The sequence below is a fragment of the Petaurus breviceps genome, unplaced genomic scaffold (genome assembly GCF_028583685.1).
Source record: "Petaurus breviceps papuanus isolate PSGF00001 unplaced genomic scaffold, PetGlider_PUasm1.0 84, whole genome shotgun sequence".
NCBI classification, from domain to species: domain Eukaryota; kingdom Metazoa; phylum Chordata; class Mammalia; order Diprotodontia; family Petauridae; genus Petaurus; species Petaurus breviceps.
In genome coordinates, this window is record NW_027186645.1 from 332,075 (window position 1) to 355,312 (window position 23,238).

The 23,238-nt window shown below is 40.4% G+C and overlaps 1 protein-coding gene and 1 pseudogene across 8 annotated transcripts in view; one reads left to right on the top strand and one right to left on the bottom strand.

Moving 5' to 3' along the window:
• ATXN7L1 (ataxin 7 like 1) overlaps positions 1-23,238 on the bottom strand; it is a 271,611-nt gene that overhangs the window by 48,801 nt on the left and 199,572 nt on the right. For all 8 annotated transcript variants that reach the window (XM_069106974.1, XM_069106970.1, XM_069106969.1 and 5 more), the window contains one exon: positions 11,415-11,637. In XM_069106974.1, the coding sequence (XP_068963075.1) occupies positions 11,415-11,637 (223 nt within the window). The remainder of the gene's footprint in view (positions 1-11,414; positions 11,638-23,238) is intronic.
• Positions 2,906-3,498, top strand: LOC138176234 (ragulator complex protein LAMTOR5 pseudogene; annotated as a pseudogene).

Here is a 23,238-nt window from a genome sequence, read left to right on the forward strand (position 1 = left end):
ATTTCCTTCTCCAACTCATCTTATAGATGAGGAAACTGAGGCAAACAGGGGTAAGTGACTTGCCCAGTGTCACATAGCCAGTAAGTGTCTGAGGTTGGATTTGAACTCAGGTCTTTTTTTAAAAATATTTATTTTTAGTTTTCAACATTCATTTCCACAAGATTTTGAGTTCCAAATTATCTCCCCATCTCTCTCCTACCCCCCACCCCAAGATGGCAAGCATATTGATTACCCTTTCCCCAAATCTGCCCTCTCTTCTATTTCCCCTTTCCCACCTACTTTCTTGTAGGGCAAGACGAATTTCTATACCCCATTGCCTGTATATCTTATTTCCTGTTGCATGTAAAACAATTTTTTAACATTTGCTTTTAAAACTTTGAGTTCCAGATTCTCTCCCTTCTTCCCTCCTCACCCACCCCCACTGGGAAGACAAGCAATTCAATATAGGTTATACATGTGTAGTTATGCAAAACATTTCCACAGTAGATATATTGTGAAAGACTGACTATATTACCCTCCATCCTATCCCACCTCCCACTTATTCTGTTTTCTACTTTGACCCTGTACCTTTTCAAAAGTGTTTGCTTGTAACTACCCTCTCCCCCAATCTGCCCTCCCTTCAACCATCTGCCCTTCCCTCTACTTTCCTGTAGGGTAAGATACCCAGTTGAGTGTTTATGTTATTCCCTCCTTAAGCCAAGTTCAATGAGAATAAGGTTGTCCCATTCCCTTTCACCTTCCTGCTTTTCCTCTCCATTGTAACAGCTTTGAACTCGGGTCTTTCTTATTTCACACCTGGCAACCCCAATCCCCTGTGCCACCTACCTAGCTTCATTACTCAACTGAAACTGTCCTCTCACAAGGCTGTCAATGCTCTCTGCTAACTCGCATAGCTTTTTCTCATCGTCCTTGACCTCTCTGCATCATTAGACACTGTGGACCACCTCCACCTCTGGGACATTCTCTTCTCTTGAAGTCAGTCTCCGTTGCTGGATCATCATCCCTGCTGTGCCAACTAGCCAAGAATATTCCCCAAGTCTTTTCCTAGGCCATTCCACTTTTCTTTTTCTACAACCTGTGTCTACATGATTTCCTCAGTTCTCGCTGTTTCGATGATAACCTCCAGGCTTGTGACTTTCATCCAACCCTTTTCTCTCTCTAGAGTTCAAATACTACATCTCTAGTTATCTACTAGACCCTCAAACAAGATCTCATAGGGATCTCAAACTCACCACCTGCAAAATGGCATACATCACCTTTCCTCCCAAGCTACTCCCTCTCCTGAACTTCTCCAGTCCACCACCCTTTGAGTCACTCATAACCTCAGTCATCCTCCCCTCTTCACTTTTCCTCACTATCCCTATAGTCAATTATTTGCTAAGTCTTGTCAGTTCTATCTCTCCATCTCTCTTACCTGTCTATCTGTCCCCTTCTCTCCTCTCACATGGCCAGCAACCCAGTTGTAGCCCTGGTTACTTCTCATTTGCACTATTGCCTTAGCCTCTGGACTATTCTTCCAGTCTCCAATCTCTTCCCTGTCTCTAACCACTCTCCACACAACCAACAAAATAACAATCCTAAAACACATTCTGACTGCATCGCTCAATCGTCTCCAGTGGCTCCCTGTAGCCTCTTTTTAAGATAAAATGCAAACTCCTCTGGCATTTAAAACCCTTCATGCTCTGACTCCAATCTATCTTCCTAGCTTGATCTCACATTACACTTCTCTTTTCCCTCCCCCCCTTCCCCCATGTTCCAGACAAGCTGGCCAACTTGTTCTTCCTAGAACATGACATTTCATCTCCTATCTCTCTGCTTATGCAATGTGTGTGCCTAAAATGCACTCCCTCCTTACCTTCACCTCTCAGAATCCTTAGCTCTTTTTAGGGCTCAACTCAGCTTTTCCTGATTCCCTTAACTGTTAGGGACACCTCCCCCCATTACTTTCTCCATCTTTGTACTCACTTGTCTGTTTTCCCCAGCAGAATGTGAACTCCTTGATAACTTTTTTATTTTTGTCTATGTATCCGCAGCACCTAACACAGTTCTTAGCATCTAACAGCTGCTTACTGGAGGTAGAAAACAAGCATTTATTAAGCCCCTGTGCTAAATATCATCGCATCTGGTCCTCACAACAATCCTGTGAGACAGGTACTGTTTTTTTTTAAGCAATTGGGGTTAAGTAACTTGCTCAAGGTTACATGGCCAGTTATTTCTGGGTGTGGTGCTAAGTATCTGAGCCCGGATTTGATCCCCAGGTCATTCCGACACTGGGGCTGGTGCTCTTACTCGCTGAGCCACCTGGCCGCCCCATAAACTTTTCATTTTTTTTTTAAGCAATTGGGATTAAGTAACTTGCTCAAGATTACATGGCCAGTTATTTTGTGTGGGTGCCAAGTATCTGAGGCCGGAACCGATCCTGGGTCTCCCAACACCGGGGCTGGAGCTCTTACTCACTGTGCCACCTGGATGCCTGAGACAGGTACTGTTATTATCCCCGTTTTATCGTTGAGGAAACTGAGAAAGACAGAGGTTAAGGGACCTGTCCAGGGTCCCATAAGACCAGATTTGAACCCAGATTTTCCTGACTCCAGGCCTAGTGCCCTATCCACTGTGCCACCTACCTGCCTCAGCTGAGGAACTGTTATAAAGTGCAAAAAGAACCTGCAAAAAATGTTAACTCCATGCAGCTTAACATTTTTCTAATATGACCAAGGGTTGTTGAGACTAGGGAAAAAATAACCAATTTAAATCCCAAGACTGATTAATTTATTTTATTTCCCTTCCATGTCCTACCCTTGGTCTTTAATAGAAATCTCTTACATCGAAGCACATAGGATTATATCTATTTCTTTTCCCTATCCAACCTCCTGATAATCCTCCTTCCCTTATAATATCACCAAGAATGAGGATAACAGGGACTGAATCAGCTGTCATGACCCAAGATGGAGGCAACCCTGGAGCAGCACCTCGAGGACACGATGAAGAACCCGTCCATTGTCGGTGTCTTGTGTACGGACTTGCAGGGGCTGAACCTGGGCTGCTGTGGCACCCTGTCAGATGAACATGCTGGGGTGATCTCTGTCCTAGCCCAGCAAGCAGCTAAACTAACCTCTGACCCAACAGATATTCCTGTGGTCTGTCTAGAGTCAGACAACGGGAATATAATGATCCAGAAACATGATGGCATCACTGTGGCAGTGCACAAAATGGCATCTTGACCTCTCAGACCTAGTCTTCAAACAACTGTAGAACTCAAACCAATCTTTCCATCTCATTTTTCTTATCCTGCTCTACTTTTAAGTACCAGAACTTAGGTCAGCCATTAAAGGTAATACTTGCTTCTTTCCTGTTTATTGTTTTAAAGTTGCCTTTGATAAGCATTTAGTGAGAAAGGGTAATAAGGTTTTAAAGCACCTGTCAAAATCAAGTTGTTCTGTATTGCTGGACTTTGGGTATTGTCAATAAACATAGCTGGACAAAAGCAAAAAAAAAGAATGAGGATAATAAGATATCATATATCATAATGCATAAAGGCACCTTTCTAAATTTTGAAGAACTCAATATGCTCTCACCTCACTTATCCTTAGACTATTTCTGCAAGGTGAGGGAAGACTTGTCCCATTTTCAAACTATATAACATGAAGGAGGCACAGAGTGCTTAAGCCACTCAGTCACAGACACACACAGTGACTCTGAAAGTGATCTGTTTCCTCCATTTGCTATACTGTCTCCTAGACTCAGGTGCCTCTTTCCTCCCAGGGCTATCATTTCTGTGCACCAGTCTTGCTTCTGGCCCTCACCAATACAAGGGAAGGAAAGATCAGCCAACCAGGTTTCTCCATTGGGCAGCTGGCCAGGGCCTCTCATTTGTAATTTTCCTTTCCATAAAGTATTAGGAAGATTTCCAAAACACTTCCACTCCCACTACCATCACTTATGGGAGGACGTGCCTCCCATCTTGAGGGAAGACATGCTTTTCAGAGGATGGGAAAAACATATAACAAACAATCCACCACTGCCAGAGTGTACATGCAGAGAGGGCAACAAGCCTGCTAATTTTTCTTTTTGCTCCTTTTCTTTAGGAATAGCAGAACCACTTCTTGCATTTTTAATAGCTGGGCATATTTAGTATTCAACACACAGTTCTGGGTTGACAGGATCTAGGGAGAAAGCAATAAGCCATCCTAGGGAAGAAAACCTGTTCTCTTCCCTCCTTTCATATATCAGGGCCAATCTGAGATCTTGACTGTGCTAGACCAATTCAGTCACAGCAACAGTGGGAGAAGAAAAGACTGGCCAACTGTAAGTCCTAGTCCTTGCCTGGTTGACTGTATTCTTATGGCTAAGGGCTGAAGCCTACATCATAGCTCAGAAAGCCCTGGCAGGTGTGTTCCACTACTAGGAACCCAAACTAATTTGTCTACATCCAGCATTGTTTTCCCTATGGGCTTTGTAGCAAAGGATTTCAGGATTTCACACATGGGTTCCTCTTAGCTCTGGCTATCTCAACGAAAGACATCTATAGGCAAGATAAATGATGTTAACTGTAAAAAAAAAAAAAGAGTTTCTAACACTCAGAAGACTGGAAGCCTCCCAAAAACTGTGAATGCCTGTTTGGGACTATCCTCATGGCTAGGAATGTAGTGATGGCCTTTGTATTAAGGAAGTATTTTTTTTTTAAGCTTTGACTTTCGGTCTTAGATTTTCTGACTGATTATGGTAGCTGAGTCTGAAATGACCACTATGTCTATCACCAGTTATTTCCTCTGGGCTGAGAAAGAATTCATTTACTTTCATATTATGCCATTGAGTTTCTGTCATTTTTAGCACCTTCTGATTTTCTCTTTGAATGGTTCTTCTCAAACAAGGTCTCCCATGAATATACCGAAATTATGAAAGAGTCCATGACACGTGTAACTAAACAATAACTTTGTCCAATGATTCCCTGACTTTTAAGATCAAGTGAGGCATAAAATAGGGATATAAAAGCTCACCTACAGTGTTCTCTGGTATCACAGAAGATGTCCCTAATGAAATCCAAACAGAAGAAAGATTCCCTATTGATGGTGTCTCCAAATGCTCCAACTTGCAGATGGCATGGTATTAATCATATCAAGCTATGGAAAACTACAAAGACTCCTCTGTAAAAACCATAGCAACATGAAAAAGACTGGTCTATCTACAGCAGAAAAACAAAGTGGATGAATAAACACAGTGCCCAGACCGTGACAAAAAGCTAGACAGACCAGGTGCGATATATGGAAAATATCTGGAATCAGAACTGAGTAGTAGGAAGGGCACACAGCATTTGGAAAACAGCGAAGTGCTTTTAATAGTCTTAAGCAGCTTGTTGCCCCTCCCCACCTCCCAAGTCCTTTTCTTTTACCATCAATATTCTCTTGGTGATGAGTGCTGAGTTAAGATTTTTTGTTTTTGTTGCTCTCCTTTTAAGTCACTGCTTTGTTCCTATGACTAGTTTTGCTTAATCTACTTTTTAAGGTGACCTTATTCCCATAGGAGAGAGCCTAATGTCTCATCTCACATGTCAACCCTTTCCCTGGTTTTGGAGTTTTATTTAATGTTATTATTTCTTTCTTTAATTTTCTAATTTTTTCCTTTTTAAATTTTCCATCTTTCCTCCTCTTGGGTAAGAAGAACTAGGAAAACAAAATATATAATGATGAAAATAATGTAAATAAAAAGAACCACCACAAAATAACCAAGAGGAAAGTTATAAAATGATAAAGAACAAACATGTAGATGTGTAGAGGGGGTTCATGGGTGTGAAACACTGTATATAGTATCAGATTTTTTGGAGGGTGATGTTGATCAGTTTTGCTGATTCTCCTTTTCTTTTTCTTAAAAAAATACTTCGGGGTAGCTAGGTGGTGCAGTGAGTAAGAGCACCAGCCCCGGAATTGGAAGGACCCAGGATCGGTTCAGGCCTCAGATACTTAACACTCACACAAAATAACTGGCTGTGTAACATTGGGCAAGTTACTTAACCCCAATTGCTTTAAAAAAAATATTTTAAGAGACAGCTCTCGGAAAAGGAAGCAGGGAGAGAAGGATACCAGGGGAAATATAGTTGATGTAAAATTAAAAGCTATCAATAAAAGCTATTTAAAAAAGAACAAAATGTGGCCTTATAGGATCTTTTATAACAAGGTGACTCCTTCCTATACACCAAAATTATTGAAGATTCCTTGAAAAACAGAACTACTGAAAAAGCCCTATTCAACAACATTCTGATCACAAACATCAGATGAGTTAAAACAACAACAATGATAACAGCAACAGCAACAACAAGAGGGTTATGAATGGTCACCAAGGGCAGCTAGTGGCACAGTGGATAAGAATGCCAGGCCTGAAGTCTGGAAGAGCTGAGTTCAAATCCTGCCTCAGACAATTACTAACCATGTGATCCTGAGCAAGTCATTTAACCCTGTCTTCCTCAGTTTCCTCATCTGTAAAATGAACTGGAGAAGTAAATGGCAAGCCACTCCAGTATTTTTGCTAAGGAAACCTCAAACAGGGCCACAAAGAGTCAGACATGACTGAAATGACTGAACGACAAATGGTTAAAAAGACATCTACCACTGTGATGAGATCTAACAAAGAATTCAAGTCGAACAAGGATTCTCCGTCGATGGAGAAGTCCCCTAGACACTCTTGATTACAGATGACATTGTGCTGATTGCTTCAAGCTCTAGAATACTACAGAGTCCTCTGGAAGAGAGCTATAATGACTCAAGGTAGTTTGGCCTGTCTATCCACAGGAAAGACCAACTGGATAAAGAATGTCTACTGTCCAGATTATAATGTGTATTTGTATAGATAACTTACTATTGCACTCCTCCATTTTTATCTATTTCTCCATCTATCTATAGACATATTATATATCTATTATCTCTCTCTAAATATATATTTGGAATAGACAGTACAAATAGACAAGCTGGGCCTGGAGCTGAATGAGAGGAGAACATGAAGGGCTGTGTTTGAGAAATTTAAAAACTCCTTTAATGATCCTAAGGATCCCATGAAAGCAAAGGTCCACATTTTAATGCTTGTTAATTGACTGACAAAATATTCTCTTGGTGTTACTATATGGCAGAATACAAGATTACTAAAACAATTAAAAATTAATATTCCAGAGCCAAAGGTAGGTTGTGAGTATAATCCATGAAGAATTCTGAAGAATAAGAAAAAAGACATCATTAAGGAATGGTATGATAGGAAGAGGAGACAGTCATGACACATGGGTAGCCAGAGGGCTCCACTAGTACTCTTGTAATGTTAAGAGAGTGAAATAGGCCTCCAGCATGTTGTGTAAACCAACATGGTGGACTTATGGAGGACATGGACAAGAATCATCTAGGATGGCAGGCATAGTGGGGTTGCAAATCTGCATTGTTGGAAGGAATTTCCATATAGGATTACAGATTCATTTGAACATTGATATATAGCTGGGAATCATGGGATAGTACAATCTCAGAAGAATCAAACTTAAAAGTGACCCAAAGGGCAATAGAAAAACATATGGTACATGTAAAGAAGTTTTAACATGTTACCACTAATGAGTAAAAAAATGGTAAAAATGCATTGCTAAAGATATGATTGATGGAAAAGAAGGTAGGTCAGTTTATGTTGTAAAAATGAGAGACAATCATAAATGGTAATGAAAGATCCACAGGAAAGCCTACATAGCACTGAATATCCATTCAAAGGATACCTGCCTTTCTTTGTATCACCTGTGCTTAACATCATGTCTTGTGTGTAGAAGATGCTTAATAAATGCTCACTGACTGATTCTCTAAGTAGGATTTAAGGAAAGCTACCAGCAGGAATCATATAGTATGAGGTGTGGAAAATTTGAATTCTGCTTTGGTGGATTCATCAAAGCATTAAAGTTTAAAGGTTTTTTAACCTATAAAGAAAAAAATAAAATTACATATACTATTTAAGCTCATGGAAAAATATTCTAGGGGGGGTCAACTTGAATTTAGTATATAATAAAATAAAAAAACAACAACACTTTCACTCATCAGTAGTTCTATTCTATTTGAGAAAGTCTGTCCCTTACTTAGTTGTAGTTGGTTAAGGTCAGGGATGACTATCCTCAGGCAGTGTTTATTCTCTCGTGGTTTTCAGAAAGCTGAGAGAATTCTCCATTTGGGATATCTAAATTGGATTTTATAATTCCTTGGCCTAAAGAGGGTTTTATTAATTGCGCTATCTATTGTTCTTATGTATACACCATTCTTCTGATGCTGAGATAGCAGGCTAATGAAACTGCCTGTGAAGGAGAATGGAGAATTCTACATGCTTCTCCCTCAGTGCCAGTCATGGTTAGATCCCCTTAAGCATAACCATGGAACAGTATTTTTGCAATTACTGAAGAATGCAACTTCTTGCTAGAGAAAATTAATTTTAAAGGCTTTCTTTCTCTCAGTAGTTCAGTGAACTAAAGTTAAATTACAGAATCAAGGCATTAGCAGAGACTTCATGGGTTCACTCAGTTCAGCCTCTTGCCTTCTAGTGACTGGCTGAACCAGCCAAAATGGCTGCTTGCGTTTCTCCAGGAACACAGAATCTTTGCTAGCCCTTTCCAATATTTAATCACTGTTTTAAGTCAAAAAGTCCATCTTTATTTCTAAACAATATCTCTCTTGTATCACTTGTTCTTGCTCTATCCTTTGTGGAGAGCACTCTCCTTATAACACATTTGCACCTCTTTGTTACCTTCCTCTTCCTCATGTTAAGTCTAAGAGCAGCAGAATGGTATAGAAAAAGATCTGAACCTGGAGCTGACAGAAAATTTGGTTTGAATCCTGCCTCTGACAATTACTGGCTGTGAGGCCTTGGGCAAGGCATTTAATATAGCTCCATGCCTTAGTTTTCTCATTTGTAAAATGGGGACAATAATACCTTCAAAATTTTGTTCACAGGATTTTTATAGGGATCAAATAGATGATATATGTGAAGCCTCTTAAAACCTTAAGGCACTACCCACATACCAGTTAGTATTATTATTAAGAAACCTAGTTTTTTGGGGTTTTTTTGAGAAGGGAAGGTAGGGCAATTGGGGTTAAGTGACTTGCCCAAGGTCACATGGCTAGGTTTTGTGTGTGTGTGTGTGTGTGTGTGTGTGTGTGTGTGTGTGTGTGTATGTGTATGTTAAGTGTCTGAGGCTGCATTTGAACTCAGGTCCTCCTGACTCTAGGGCTGGTACTGTACTCACTGCACCACCTAGCTGCCCCAGAAACCTAGTTCTTGTAACCGTTTCCTCAAAGCATCTATTTTCTATTCTTTTGACAATTCTTGTTGCCATTTTCTAGATTTGCCCTCAGTAGATGCTCATAAATATTTGTAAAATTCAAGTGAACCTTTCCAGGTTTTACAGATCCTTTAAAAAAATGTGGAGACTGAAAATTGGAAATAATAAGTTAGACTAACAGCTAATACATGGGAAGGATTCCTTCTTTGTTCTTCGTGTTCCACACTCCTATTACTGTGTCTTGCTATCATGTTAACATTTTAGTAACAGGATTACACTGGCAATTTACTTGACTTGTGATCACCTGAATTCCTTCGACTCTTTTTATATTCACCCAGTTAGCCTTATCTCATCATTTGTTGATTTAAAACATGGTGCCCTGTGTTTGTCCCTATATTAAACTTCACTCTGTTCTTGAAGGTTCATTTCTCTAATGTCCTATCATCCAGGGCATCAGCAGTGCTGACTCTAGACAAATATAATGAGCATTTTTCTTTCCATTCCTTCCTCCAGGTCACTGATAAAGATAACAGATAATGACTACAGGACTCTTCCCTACATGTCTGTTGCTGTTGGGCCCACAGACAGCCACTTTTTGAGTGTGACTCATTCAGGTGGCTGTGTGTCCTCTGAACTAAAGGAGGAACCAGAACTCTGTGTCTTCCCTGCTTGTGGATGAGGACAGCATGGGGAAAGAACCAAAGCCTTACTATAAAGAGCAGATGCAGGACATCTATTAACTTTCCATTGTCTATAGAGCCTGTGTTTCTATCATGAAAGGAAATTCCATTGATCTGGAAATGATTAGCTCTTCACTAAAGCATTCAAATTACTATCAAAATCCTGTGGTTACAAATTGATCGACTATCTTTTCAGGAATAACGTTCAGTCTAATGGTTCATAACACGATCAAGGCCATTTTTACTTAAACAGCACCTGCTCCCCCCCCCCCCCCCAAGATATGGCATTTGTTCTTCTCATACTACTTTCACAAGGTCCCAAAATGAGGGGTTAATGCTTCTGCAATAGTCTCTCCTAGTTCCCTAAGCATCTTAGAAGGCATATCATCACACTGATGGAAGCAGGGAATACCTTCTAAAGATACTCTTCAAACACTTCCTTTTCTGTTCTAGTTGGCTCTTCCTCCTTTCCTATCACAAAGGGAACCTGCTGTAGTTAACCAATCAAAGTAAAATACTTTTTATAAAGATAGAGGTAAAAAATGACGCCATCCTCTGCATTTTCACAGGCATCTGCCATTCATTTTGTTCCAAAGAAGCGGCATCTCCTTGGTCATCTTTGGCTCACACACCAATGCATTTTTTTTGGGTCTGCATCATGAATATCCATCAGAGATATGACCCCATAGTTCATGCCAGAGAAAGGTTCGGTACAAATCAGAGTCCCAGACTTAAGTTTCCCTCCGCAGAGGAGGAACCTCCATCATGAGAGTGGTCCCTATAACCCAGTGGGTCAGTATTTACTCTCTGTAACGGGGTTCACTTTTTCCCAATGGGGAAGATTACTTGTGGAATTTTTGGACTAGGGCTAGGGACTTGACCTGGGATTTCATTGGTATAGGTTTCTTCCCAGTTAAGGAAACTCCTCCTCCCAGGGCAGATCAGCACTTTTTCTGAAAATTATCATTTTAGAGAACTTCCTGGAGCACAATTAGGTTAAGGGACATCCACAGAGTCACACAGCCAGTGTATGTCAGAGGTAAGACTTGAACCCAGGTCTTTCTGGTTCCCAGGTCAGCTCTCTATCCACAATGACATTCTGCTTTTCATGTGGAATTTTTAATACTATTATTTACCATGAAAAATCATAAGTTGGCCATATAATTAAAAGAATATTGTCTGTCTTTCTTTATGTGGGCATCATTTAACATTTCTAATAAGGGGAGAAAAAATTTCCCACATCAAGAAAATAAGACTTTTAAGCCTCCATTTTCATTCTAGCTTTTAATTCTGGACTATCATTCTGATTTTCCTTCTTTCCTCTTCATTTTCCTAAATCTGGGAACGTGATGCCTAACCAAAAAGTAAGCACCACGTTTCATAGTGAGGGAAACAAGGAATAAGGGTGAAAAGGCAAGCAAAGAGTTCGGTGTTTCCAGCACCCAGTGACTCACCATGGTTTATCCCTTGATGCTTTCGAAGAAAAGACTGTGTGCTGTTTGCTACTGGAGGTAAGTAGATTGTCTTTGGGCGTTTTGAATGGCTTTGCGTTGCTGCTGACAGGGTTATGGCCGCTGATACAGGATTTTGCTTTCACTTGTAACAGTGATGTCCTGGAATTGGAGGGTGGCGATGCTGGAGAGGGAGAAGGTTTACACATCGAACTGTGTCTTCTTTCTGGAAAGGGAGGAAAGGACAGAATTCAGTAGTTTGTTTGAGTAGGGAAGTAATTCCCTTTCTTTCAATCCTTCTACCTGCACACACATAGACACATACATATATAAACATACATATGCCGCAAAGAGGAAATTCCTCTCTTTGCCATGTGCAAATCACTGAGGTTTCAGTCCTAATTATTCTTGCCAATTTCTCTGTTCTGCCAATTGGCAATTATTAAATACCAAATTCCTCTATCAAGCTGCATTCCAAATTAATTCCAAGGTTCTCATGGGAGAGGCACAGAGATATTTATACAAGGACATTCTCCTTAATACCACAAACTTAGGAGGACCACAACCACAAAATTTAAAAAGCAGAGTACAAGACGTTAACTGGTCTCAGTTAATAAACTAATAACTAACTGCTATAAATCCTAACCTAGAAGCCTTGACTAGGTTAATAAGCATGAATACCCTGTCATAAATGGTTAGAAATGGAAAATTCCCCAACCTGAACTTGGACAGAATTCTTAAATGTCATGAGAAACAGCATCAGGACCTCACAAAGAGCATTTTACCAGTGGATAGCGGAGGCTTTTTTGGACTGAGGACAAACCACTAATTATATTACTTTCATAGTCATTGTTATGGCGCCATTTTGCATCTCATGGATACAATAGTGAAAAAAAAACCATGCCAGTTAGGATTTCAGTGCCAGAGTGCTACAGATGGCAATGACACCTGACACATGATCCCCAAATCTTGGGCAAAATTTGTGGCAGCAACACAACAGAAAACATTGGTCAGAGAAATGTTCACTTTCAACTTTTTTTTTTGGCTTAATGGCCATGAATCAAATAATTTAGGCCTCAGAGATGATGATTGGGATATCAGCACTCCAAAGTAATACTCCACAAGATGAACACACAAATGCACACTATAGAATACAGTAAATAATATGGAGCCTGATGATTTCTTAATTTTGGATATCTTAAAGATGTAGAATAATAATAATGTCAAACTCAAACAGAAACAGATGCCTGCACCACATGTGAACTTCAAAAACTACAAATTGTATTTTTATTTATTTTGACAAACATCTCTCTGTATTACATTTTAATCTGGTTTAGGAAAACTCTGGGGTTTTTTTTTTTTTGTATTTTTTTCCTTTGGTAATCTATAGGCTCTGATTTTTTTTTTCTTTTCTTCTTTTAAATTCAAGCTCTGATTCTGACACCTCTGGAGTAAGACATACATTTCTGGACAAGGCCAATGTGGGAATGTGTTTTGCTTGACTGTTCATATTTATTAAAAGGGTTTTTTTTCTTGTCTTTTTTTTTTCAATTGAGGGGAGATATGAAGGTGACGAAACAAATGACTATTAATGGAAAAAATTTAAATAAAAAAGTAGCCTGATGGAGAAGAAAGTGTTAAGTAATAACACTAAATAATGGCTCATGGGTATGGAAGGTTGTTGTGGAAGGAATATTAAGGTGAAAAACAATGATGTATCAGTTTCCTTTCTACCTGACCAACTCCAAAAAGTATAGTCAATTTTTCTCTAGTTAGCAAGAAGTCTCTAGTACATAAAACTGGAAGAAAAAGAAAGATTAACTAGAAGATCAATTAGTCCAGTGGATAGAGGGCTGGGCCTGGAGTCAGGAACTCATATTCCTGTGTTCAAATCTGGCCTCGGACACTTAATAACTGTGTGACCCTGGGCAAGTCATTTAACTTTACCTCAGTTTCCTCATTTGTAAAATGAGCTGGAGAAGGACATGGCAAAACACTCTAGTGTATTTGCCAAGAAAATCCCCAACGGGGACATGGAGAATCAGGCATGACTGAAAAAACAACTAAATAAGTGGTCTAGCGCCATGTGGGTCATGGACTAGGGCTTTCCTGTATGACACTACTCCTATTCTATTTTTGATGATGCTGATAATAATAGCTAACATTTACTACTTTAAGGTTACAAAGCGCTTTACATATGTCATCTGATCTGATACTCACAACCCTGGGAGGTAGGTGCTATTATTATCCCCATTTTATACATCAGAAAGGTAAGGCCCAGAGAGGTTACGTTATTTGCCTGTAGTAAGTATCTCCTAAGTCTCTGAGGCAGAATTCAAACTCAGGTCTTTTTGACTCAAAGTCCAGCACTCTACCACACTAAGCTAGCTTCATGCAGAACACAGGCCTAGGTGCAAATGTTTAAAATACACCAGGTATGAGATCTGGGAGGGGAGGTAGGTTTTCTTTAAAAACTATTGCCATGGCTTTGAATTGCTCTGGAATAACTGTTAAGATTTATTGTTTTGTTTGTCCTTTGTTTTCTTTTTTTTTTCTTTGGCCTTTTAAAAAATTTTTTTGAGGGCAATTGGGGTTAAGTGACTTGCCCAAGGACACACAGCTAGGAGGTGTGTCAAGTGTCTGAGGCAGGATTTGAACTCAGGTCCTCCTGACTCCAGGGCCAATGCTCTATTCACTGCACCACCTAGTCACCCTGGTCCTTTGTTTTCGAAGAGGAGGACCATGGCATCAGGGAAATGATGGCGTGATTTGCAATTTACTTTGATTTGAGTGAGTGAGGGAGGGCTGTGCAAGGTCACCAGCTTCACTTTCTCCTCCAGAGCCATCTGGGTCCAGTGGCCAGATTTTCATTTGACCCAAGATGAAAAAATCTCAGAAATGGGAAGAGATTTCAGCAAACATCTACTCTCAGCAGTATGATACCAACAATCCTTTTTACAATATTCCTAAGAAATACACAGTATGGCAGAATAAGCACTGGATTTGGAGTCAAATGCTATCTCTATCACTTACTACTCTGTGCCTCAGTTTCCTTCTCTGTAAATCTAGGATGTCTAGTCTACAAATGCAACCATGAAGATCTCTGAGGTGAAAATCCTTGTACTTTCAAAGGCCGCTCAGTCTACTTTTGGAGAGCTTTTGACATTGTTGACCAATTTTCTCTTTACAGTCAACTGAAATCTACTTCTCTGGAATTTCCAACCTTTGGTACTCACTTTGCTTTTGGAGCTAGGGGCCCTTTTGGCTGCCCTCAGATCATTCTAACCCTTACTAATAATGCTATTTTTATACAACTAGTCACTTCAACATTTCACCATTCGCCTTTTAAAATCAAAGATAACAAAACCCCTGCAAAACTGAGTTAAAGAATTATGCCAGAGGTTCCCCAACAGGTTGAATGAGATAAAGATGATCATAGATCCTGACTTGATGGATCCATGACTACAGATACCATTTTGATAGATCACTGGCCTGTAGTCCTTGGCTGGACTCCTTGTCTTTGTCGTCTACAGGCATTTGAAATAACTAAAAATGCTAGTCAGCCAGGTAAGCAGCTCATTCATTCATGCAATAAACATTTATTAATCGCCTGCCTACTGTGCTCAATATACCATGATAGCCACTGAGGGAGGTACAAAGATTAATAAAACATAGCCTTTGTCCTTAGAGAGTTTATTATCTATGAACTATTGGCACACCTTCTCTCCCTTCCACCCCTTCCTGTTCTTTCTGAATTTTTTATCAGCATGCTTTCCTGCTCCCAGAATCTTTAAATTAGGAACACAGTATATCATAACAACAACATTAAAGATTTCTGAATAATAAGAATGAGGATCTTATCTTTCTTCCATATTCAGTGCAGAAGATTCAGACCAATGATGTCTCTGCAGCCGCCTGTGCCAAGATCATTCACCAAGCATGTGACGCTAGCATCAAAAACCAGGCCAATCTCAGAGCTCACCTCTAATTAGTGTTTCCCATATACCCAAGCACTCAAATTTATCTCTGAAAAGCTAAGTTTCCAAACGTGGGTCCCAATCAGCTAGATGGCTCAGTAGATAGAGTGCACAAAGTCAGGAAGGCACAGTTTCAAACCCAGACTTAGACACTTAGTAGCTATATGATCCTGGGGAAGGCTGTCTGCCTCAGTTTCCCCAAATGTAAAATAGGGTTTATAATAGCCCCTACTTCCCAGAATTGTTGTGAGGAACAAATGAGATCATATTTGTAAAGCATTTAGCATAGTACCGTACACAGTAGGTGCTTAATAACGGTTTGTTCTTTTCTTTCCCTTCTCTCCCTCCTCAATCATCCTGAGAGCCACCTACAGTTGTCACTGCCCCTCAACCTCAGCAGCTGACCCAGGTAATTTTCACTTACAAGTGTCTGTCTGAACCTTTTCTCCATCCACAGAGGCACTTTCAAAATAGTAGCAGCATCTCATTCAAACTAATAGTTTGCAAGAACATAAACAGCATATGAGTGAAAGACCAAGATGGTGGCAGACCAAGACGATGGCTTATTGGAGCCCATGGAAAATGTCCAATACAGCTCCTAAAAAGACCAGTCACCACTGGCAGACTGTTAATGTTTTACTTTCAGCCCTCAACAAGAGGTTGTAGGATCCCATTTCATATGTACTACCCCACTGGCTGTTTTCATATTTGGATTTTGAATTACTACAAGCAGGTGACTGGTAAATGATTAGCCAGACTATTACTTAACTGGTGGCATTGATATGGTCAATTCCATTGCAAAAAGGATGCTCTTACCTAAAGGACAGACTGTAACACTCAGGTACCTGCTACCAAAGGTGTACTTGGTGGTGGCAAGAGGATGATGGTGAGTAGGAGACACCCTGGATTAGAGTGACAGATCAAAGGGGAGGTATGTCCAGAGCTATAATTAGCCAATTTTGTACCTTCAATCCACTCTTGATCCCCCTCAATGTTAGTGCCTTTCCTTCTGAGCTTACCTCCACTTTACCCTGTATATATCTTATACGGATATACTTGTTTGCAACTTAAACCTTGAAGGCAAAGACTTTTTGCCTTTCATTGCAATCTTAGCACGTAGCACACACCTTGTACATAGTAAGGGCTTAATAAATACTCACTGATTTGTACCAGGAGCTATGGCACCAAACACCCTCAGATCAATAATTTCTGTGCCACTGAAAGCAATGATACTTGACACAGACAGGCTCCCCAAATCCTGGGCAACATTTACAGCAGTAACATGACCAAAAGCATTCGTCAGAGATGGGTCATTTTCAATACTTTTTTTTTGGCCTTAATGGCTATGAATTCAATAAAGTAGCCTGAAGAGATGATGATTGGCAACAGCACTCCAAAGTAATACTCAACAAAATGAACACAACTGGGGCAGTTGGTGTTGGTAAATGATTAGCCAGGCTATTTCTTAATTGACAGAAGTGATATGGACAATTTAGTTGCAAAAAGGATACTCTTACATAAAGGACAGACCAATACTCATACATGCATACTTGACAGTGGTGCTCCAAGAGGGTGATGGTGAGGAAACACTGGATTATAATGACAGGCAGATCAGAGGGGAGGAGACTCCCACAGATAACCTAGGGAGATGCAAGAGAGACAGTTGCAGGGGTGGGAGCTGGGTGAAGGGCTGGGGTAGAGGAGGGCAACCTGTTTGAATACTAATTATTATTGCTAACGAGGCATTAAAGTCAGTTGTTTCTATGCTGCCAACGGATTGTAAATGCTATCAGCACCCTCTGAATTTCAGCATCCTGGGAGGAAACCTTAGTTACCCCCACCTTACTTATGATTCTAATGGAGTATGGTTAAAATCAATAGCCTGGTGGTCACGCAGGTTTGAATTACTCTATGATGAGAAGTGAGACTTGCCAGAAGGCATGCACCCTAAATGGGAACTTTCAGAGAAAGAAAAGGAAAACTTTGCCACACTGTGTGTATAGTTCGAGAAACATAGCACCTTGGAATCTTACATATGTTGTCAGAGGCAGCTGATGTGTTGGCTGGTTTTGCTGAACTGTTTTTTCTTCTATCTTTTTTTTTTTTTTAGTATCTTTATTACAAGGGGATGCTCACTAGATGAGCAGGTATATGAATGTGGTGCAAAACCAAAAGAGACCAATTTTAAGAATAAAAGAAATAAAACATCTATGGCAAGAAGAGAGAGTGCCCATGGTCTTGTGTGCCACGTGAGGAAACTGAAACAGGAAATTTCAAGAGACTCTGAGAGAACCCCATGGCCGTTAGTGGCAGGCAGCCCCATACCAAGTTTTTCTCTCAGACACATTTATGAAACGTCTCTTCTCAACTACTCATTCTTTTTTTTTTTTTGGAGGGGGGAAGGTAGGGCAATTGGGGTTAATTAATTATAATAATATGTAATTATAGAATATATTATATAGAACATAGAATAGAAATATTAATATAATTAATTACATATATTATATATAGAGTATGTCATATATATAATATATAAATATGATTAATTAATAAGGTCACATAACTCCAACGCTAGTTTTTGTGTTAAGTGTCTGAGGCCAGATTTGAATTCAGGTCCTCCTCACTCCAGGGCCAGTGCTCTATTCACTGTGCCACCTAGCTGCCCCTTAACTACTCACTCTTTTTTTCAATTAAGAGGTCATAGGATCAGAGATTCAGAGCTGGAATGATGTCTGAGGTCACTGAGTCCATCTCAGATAAGGAAATTGCCATCCAGGAAGTTAAGGGACTTGCCCAAGGTCACAAGAGTAGTAGGAAGCATCCAAGGTGGAATTTGAACCCAGGTCCTGGTCCCAGAGCCAAGACTTTTCAGCAAACTACTATATGTGCGCCTTTCCCAATCTCCTTCCCCTTAAGCATCTTTTTTTTTTTAAATTTAAGTGTTTTGAATATTTTAAAAATATTATTGAGTTTGCCTTGACCTTTATCCATATCTCTTACTTGCTTCTGTAATACAGAGGGAGGTGGGGAATAGAAAGAGAAAGATTTACTTAGTTAATACCTATAGTAGCTAACTGGCCCTGAAACTACTGAAAATGAGAGTGACTATTGTTCCTCTGTTGTGGAGATAGCACGGTAAAGTGGAAAGATTGGTGGATTTTCGATTCAGAAAGTCCTGGGTTCAAATCCCACGTCTTTTCTAACAACCTAGCTGAGTTTCCTTACATGTAAAATGAGAAAACTGAAGCAGATAACTGTGAAGGTCCTTTCTGCTCTAAATCTATGACCTAAGAGCTTAAACTTTGTGTCCAAGACCCCTTTGGAAGTCTGAACCTCTACTCAAAATAATGTCCTGAAATGCATAAAATAAAACAATTCTAGAATAAGAAATATTAATAAAATAAACAATAATGAGTTTAATAGAATGAAATAAACACAGATTACAAAAGAAAGCAATTATATCAAAATAGTATTTTAAAAAAAGGGTACAGGTTGAGAACCCTTAGCCTATGACATTTTCCTGTTGTTTTTTTTTCACTTTCCTGATTCCAAAATTATTTGTGTGGGCACCATGCTAAACTGTGCCCTATAGGCCTGTGGCAAATGTCACGGTGGGTCTCAGTGGTCACACACTAAGCACAGTTCTAATGACAGAGTCAGGAATAGAGTTCCCTATTTCCTGGGAATTTCCACTCTGAGGTCATACCATTCTCTGTGTCTGAAGCAAATCTGCTCTCTTTCAGTGCCCAGCCGGAGGACGCAGAGGGCACAGGAGGTCCTGGACACTGTAATACTCCTTGAATTCTCTTTTTTCAGTAGTAGTCCTCATTGTCACACAAGGTGGCCCTACAAATATGCTACCTTGCTCAGTATCTGTGATTTCATCCACTTGGGGAACCACAGTTGCCTATGGCACATAGAGGTCAAATAATCTGCGTAGGGACACAGTATCAGAAGTACAATTTGAACCCAGACTTTCCCATTTTCAAGTTCAGCTCTCTCTCCTCTAAGCCAAACTGCTCCTACCATCTAAAACATGGTAAAAATTCTCCCTAGGTAAAACTGTGAAGCAGGCCAACTCGGGCATTCATTGCCTTGTCACCATTCTCCCTGGTTACACTTCCTCCCACATAATTCCCAAGACTCTCAGTGTATTCAAATTCCCCTTTCTCTCTACCAGCCTACTCTTTCATCCACATGAAAGTGTAGAGCATGGTCATGGGCAGAGGATTTAGAGCTACTGGGGACTTTCAAGATCATCTGTTCCAACCCTCTCATTTGACAGATGAGCAATCTGAGGCCCAAAGAGGTTATGACTGATAACAGTTTGGTTTGCTACCTACCATGAGTAAAATGGGGATCCCAACACTCAAAGTGTCTCCATCACAGAGTGATGATGGGGCCCTGTCAACCCTAACACTGTGGAATTAGGAGTTGCTCACTACCCCTCCCAGAGATATCTGCATCTTCAAACAAAGAAGACGCTCCATACTAGCTGGCTTTCTTTTTTCAGCCTTGAGGCCTTCCTCGGGCTCCTGAAACTGGTCCAATCCTTTTTCCAGTCTTAAAGCTATGTTGTGGGGTTTTCGTTGTCTTGATGGTTCTGTCCCCATGACAACCAAAGGTAGCCAAAAGGGAAAACGACAGCAAAATGTTCACTTTCCAAACACATCACTAACCAGAATGAACCTGTGAAAAACCAGCAAAGAAAGAGGAGAACAGCCTAGGGCTGCAACCACCCATACCAACGTCACAATCAGTTACTATTCCCTAAGAGGAAAGCAGATAAGAGACTCTAATCCTCTCTCCCAGAAGCAAGGAAGAGCAGTATCCACCCCTGAGGGGCTAAGCCACAGGCACTCTCTAAAATGTTTCTTTTACATCTTTCTTACAATCCATACCAAGAATTTTGAGTACAAGACTGCCCTGGCCCTGAGGAATGGAGTAGAGTTTTAAGTTATCTGTGGTCCAGTACTACAGAAACCTCAGTCTTCTTTATAACATCAAGCCTTTCTCAGAAGTCTTAGAAGGACTGCATGAGAGATCAGGTGGCAAGGTGTTAATATCTAAGTGGAATTAATCTTCTCTTGATAGAGTTCAATTTCCTTCCTACCCCTATCCCCAAACTGGATTAGCCTACATCTGAATTTTATCAGCAGGTACCACTGCTGCTAAAGCATGGGAAATGCTGGCCACTTCTGATTTTATTCTTTTAAGCTCTCCACTCGTACAGCATGGTTAAAACTAGCCCCCAAATTTCTGAGTCCGTAGAAATTTAAAAAGTGTCATGAAACCATCTCTTATTAAGTAATGGTAGCAACCCTTGGCAAAGAAGCAGAATGGGTAAGTTGAGGCTTCACAGGGTAAAGTATTTTAACTGATCTCATCCTTGACATCTGGATTTGGAGTCAGGGAGAATCAGTTTGAATCCTGTCTCAAACACTAGCTGTGTAAACCTGGGGAACTCATTTGATCTCTCTGGGACTTAGTTTCTTCATCTACAAATCAAAGGGGTTGGATTTGATGACCTTTAGGGTTCCAGCCAGCTCTAAATATATGATGTTACAATCTCTACAGCAGCATTGGACACATGACAATTCTCTCTAGGCTACTCTCTCCTTTTTTGACCTGTCTGACCACTCAGTCTGTTCTGCTGGGTCATCATTTATATCCTATCCCCCCCACTAATTGGGGGGGGTATACCCCAAGGCTCTGTCCTAGGCTCCCCTCTTCTCTTTCTCTACTTTTTCACTTGGTGACCTCATCAACTCTCATGGGTTTAATTATCACTTGTATGTAGATGACTCCCAGACTTATATATCCAGCCCAAACTCTAGCCCTGGATTAGCAACTATCTATTGGACATTTTGAAGTGGATGTCCTATAGGGCATCTCAAAGTTAACATGACCAAAACAGAATTCACTGAGTTTTTTCACAAATTCATCCCCCTTCTTGATTTCCTTATTTCAAGGGCCCTTCCTTCTTTCCTTCCCTCACCTTCCTAGTAACCCAGGTCCATAACCTTTGGATTAATATTCAGCTCTTTACTCCCCCCACCTTCCCGCCATCAATCAGTAACCAAAATCCAATATTTAAAATCTCTCACATATCCATTTTTCTTCTCTTCACACATGACCACCATACTCATCACCTCTCACTAGTAGAAAATTATTGTTGTTGTTCGGTCTTTTTGGCATGTCCCAACTCTCTGTGACCCCATTTGGGGTTTTCTTGCCACAGATACTAGAGTGGTTTGCTATTTCCTTCGACAGTTCCTTTTATAGATAAGGAATCAAGGCAAACAAGGTTACTAAGTGACTTGCCCAAGGTCACACAAGCTACTTAAGGGTCAGAGGCCAGATAGAAACTCAGGAAGAGGAATCTTTCTGATTCCAAGTCCACTGCTCTATCCACTATACCATCTTGTTGCCCCAGAAGCTTTCTAGACCAATGGAATTACAGGTTTCATCAAAAAACACAACCATGTTTTGTATAGACTATTTCTATACCTTCATACTGGCTCCTCCAACAGGAGGTGAAATAGCTCCTTGAGGAAGGGACTATTTCATGTTTGCCTTTGTAGTCCCAATCTGGCACATAATAGATGCTTTGATAAATGCTTGCTGAGTAACTAACTGGCTGGAAAATAAAAAAGATCCACAAAATGTCTTGAAGGTTGGAAACCTCAGAACTAAGAGAAAAACTCTCCCTACTTCTATCCCAAATTTCTCTATGGTGTCCCATCAAATTCTGAAGCTGTTATCTAAGTGCTTTGAGAGGGCTGGTTGGCACAGTGGATAGAGCACTGGGCCAGGAGTCTGGAAGACCTGAGCTCAAATCCCTTTCTCAGGCACTCCCCATCTATATAACCTCGGACCGTCACTTAATCTGTTAGCCTCAGTTTCCTCAACTGTAAAGTGGGGATAATAACAGCACCTACCTTACAGGGTTGTTGTGAAGACCAAATGAGATATTTGTAAAAAGTGCTTCGCACAGTACCTGGCCCATAGTAGATGCTTCATAGGAAGATGCCCTTTCCTTCTACATACCTTATGATAAGTATGTTAAGTAAATACTTTGGAAATATTATCTAATTTTATTCTTATAATAACTCGGGGGGGGAGGGTCAGGTATGGTTACTTCCCCAAGGTATGGTCTAAGTAGGGACTTGAACTCAGATCTACCTGATTTAAGGCCCAGAGATTACTCTCTACTGAATCACCTAACTGCATCTACAGAAACCTATGGATTCCTTTTTCAGAATAGTAATTTTAAATGCATAAAACAATATGCAGACGATTACAGAGGAAAACAAAAGTCAGTGAAAATAATGATGTACTTTCTTTTCCCCATCCAAATTCACAGACTCCCTGGAATCTATAGGCTTTGATGTCTACAGAGCCCAGATTAAGAACCCCTGGCTCTCTGGAGAGCCAGACACAGAGAGCAGCAGTAATGCTGGCAGGAAGCAGCTGCGGCAGCAGAGATCTTCGAAAGAGGTAGAAAGACCTAGGTTCAAGTCTCCCCTCAGACACCTACAGACTGAGGTACCCTGGGAAGTCACTTAATCCCTCAGGGCCCGAAGACAACTTTCTAACACTATAAACTACAGAGCATAGGCTGATCTGTATTGGTACAGGGAATTTCTTATCAGACTCTCCTTACTCAAATGAAGTCAGTCAGCATCACTTAAAAAAAAAAAGCCAGCTTCCCGAGTGCATTTAAAATTATTAAATTGACAAGAATTTATTACAAGCAGAGCTTCCTATGAGCACATGTATCAAAGTGAACCACATCTGAACATGGCAACTTGTTTCAAATAAGATAATATATGTAAAGCGCTTTGCAA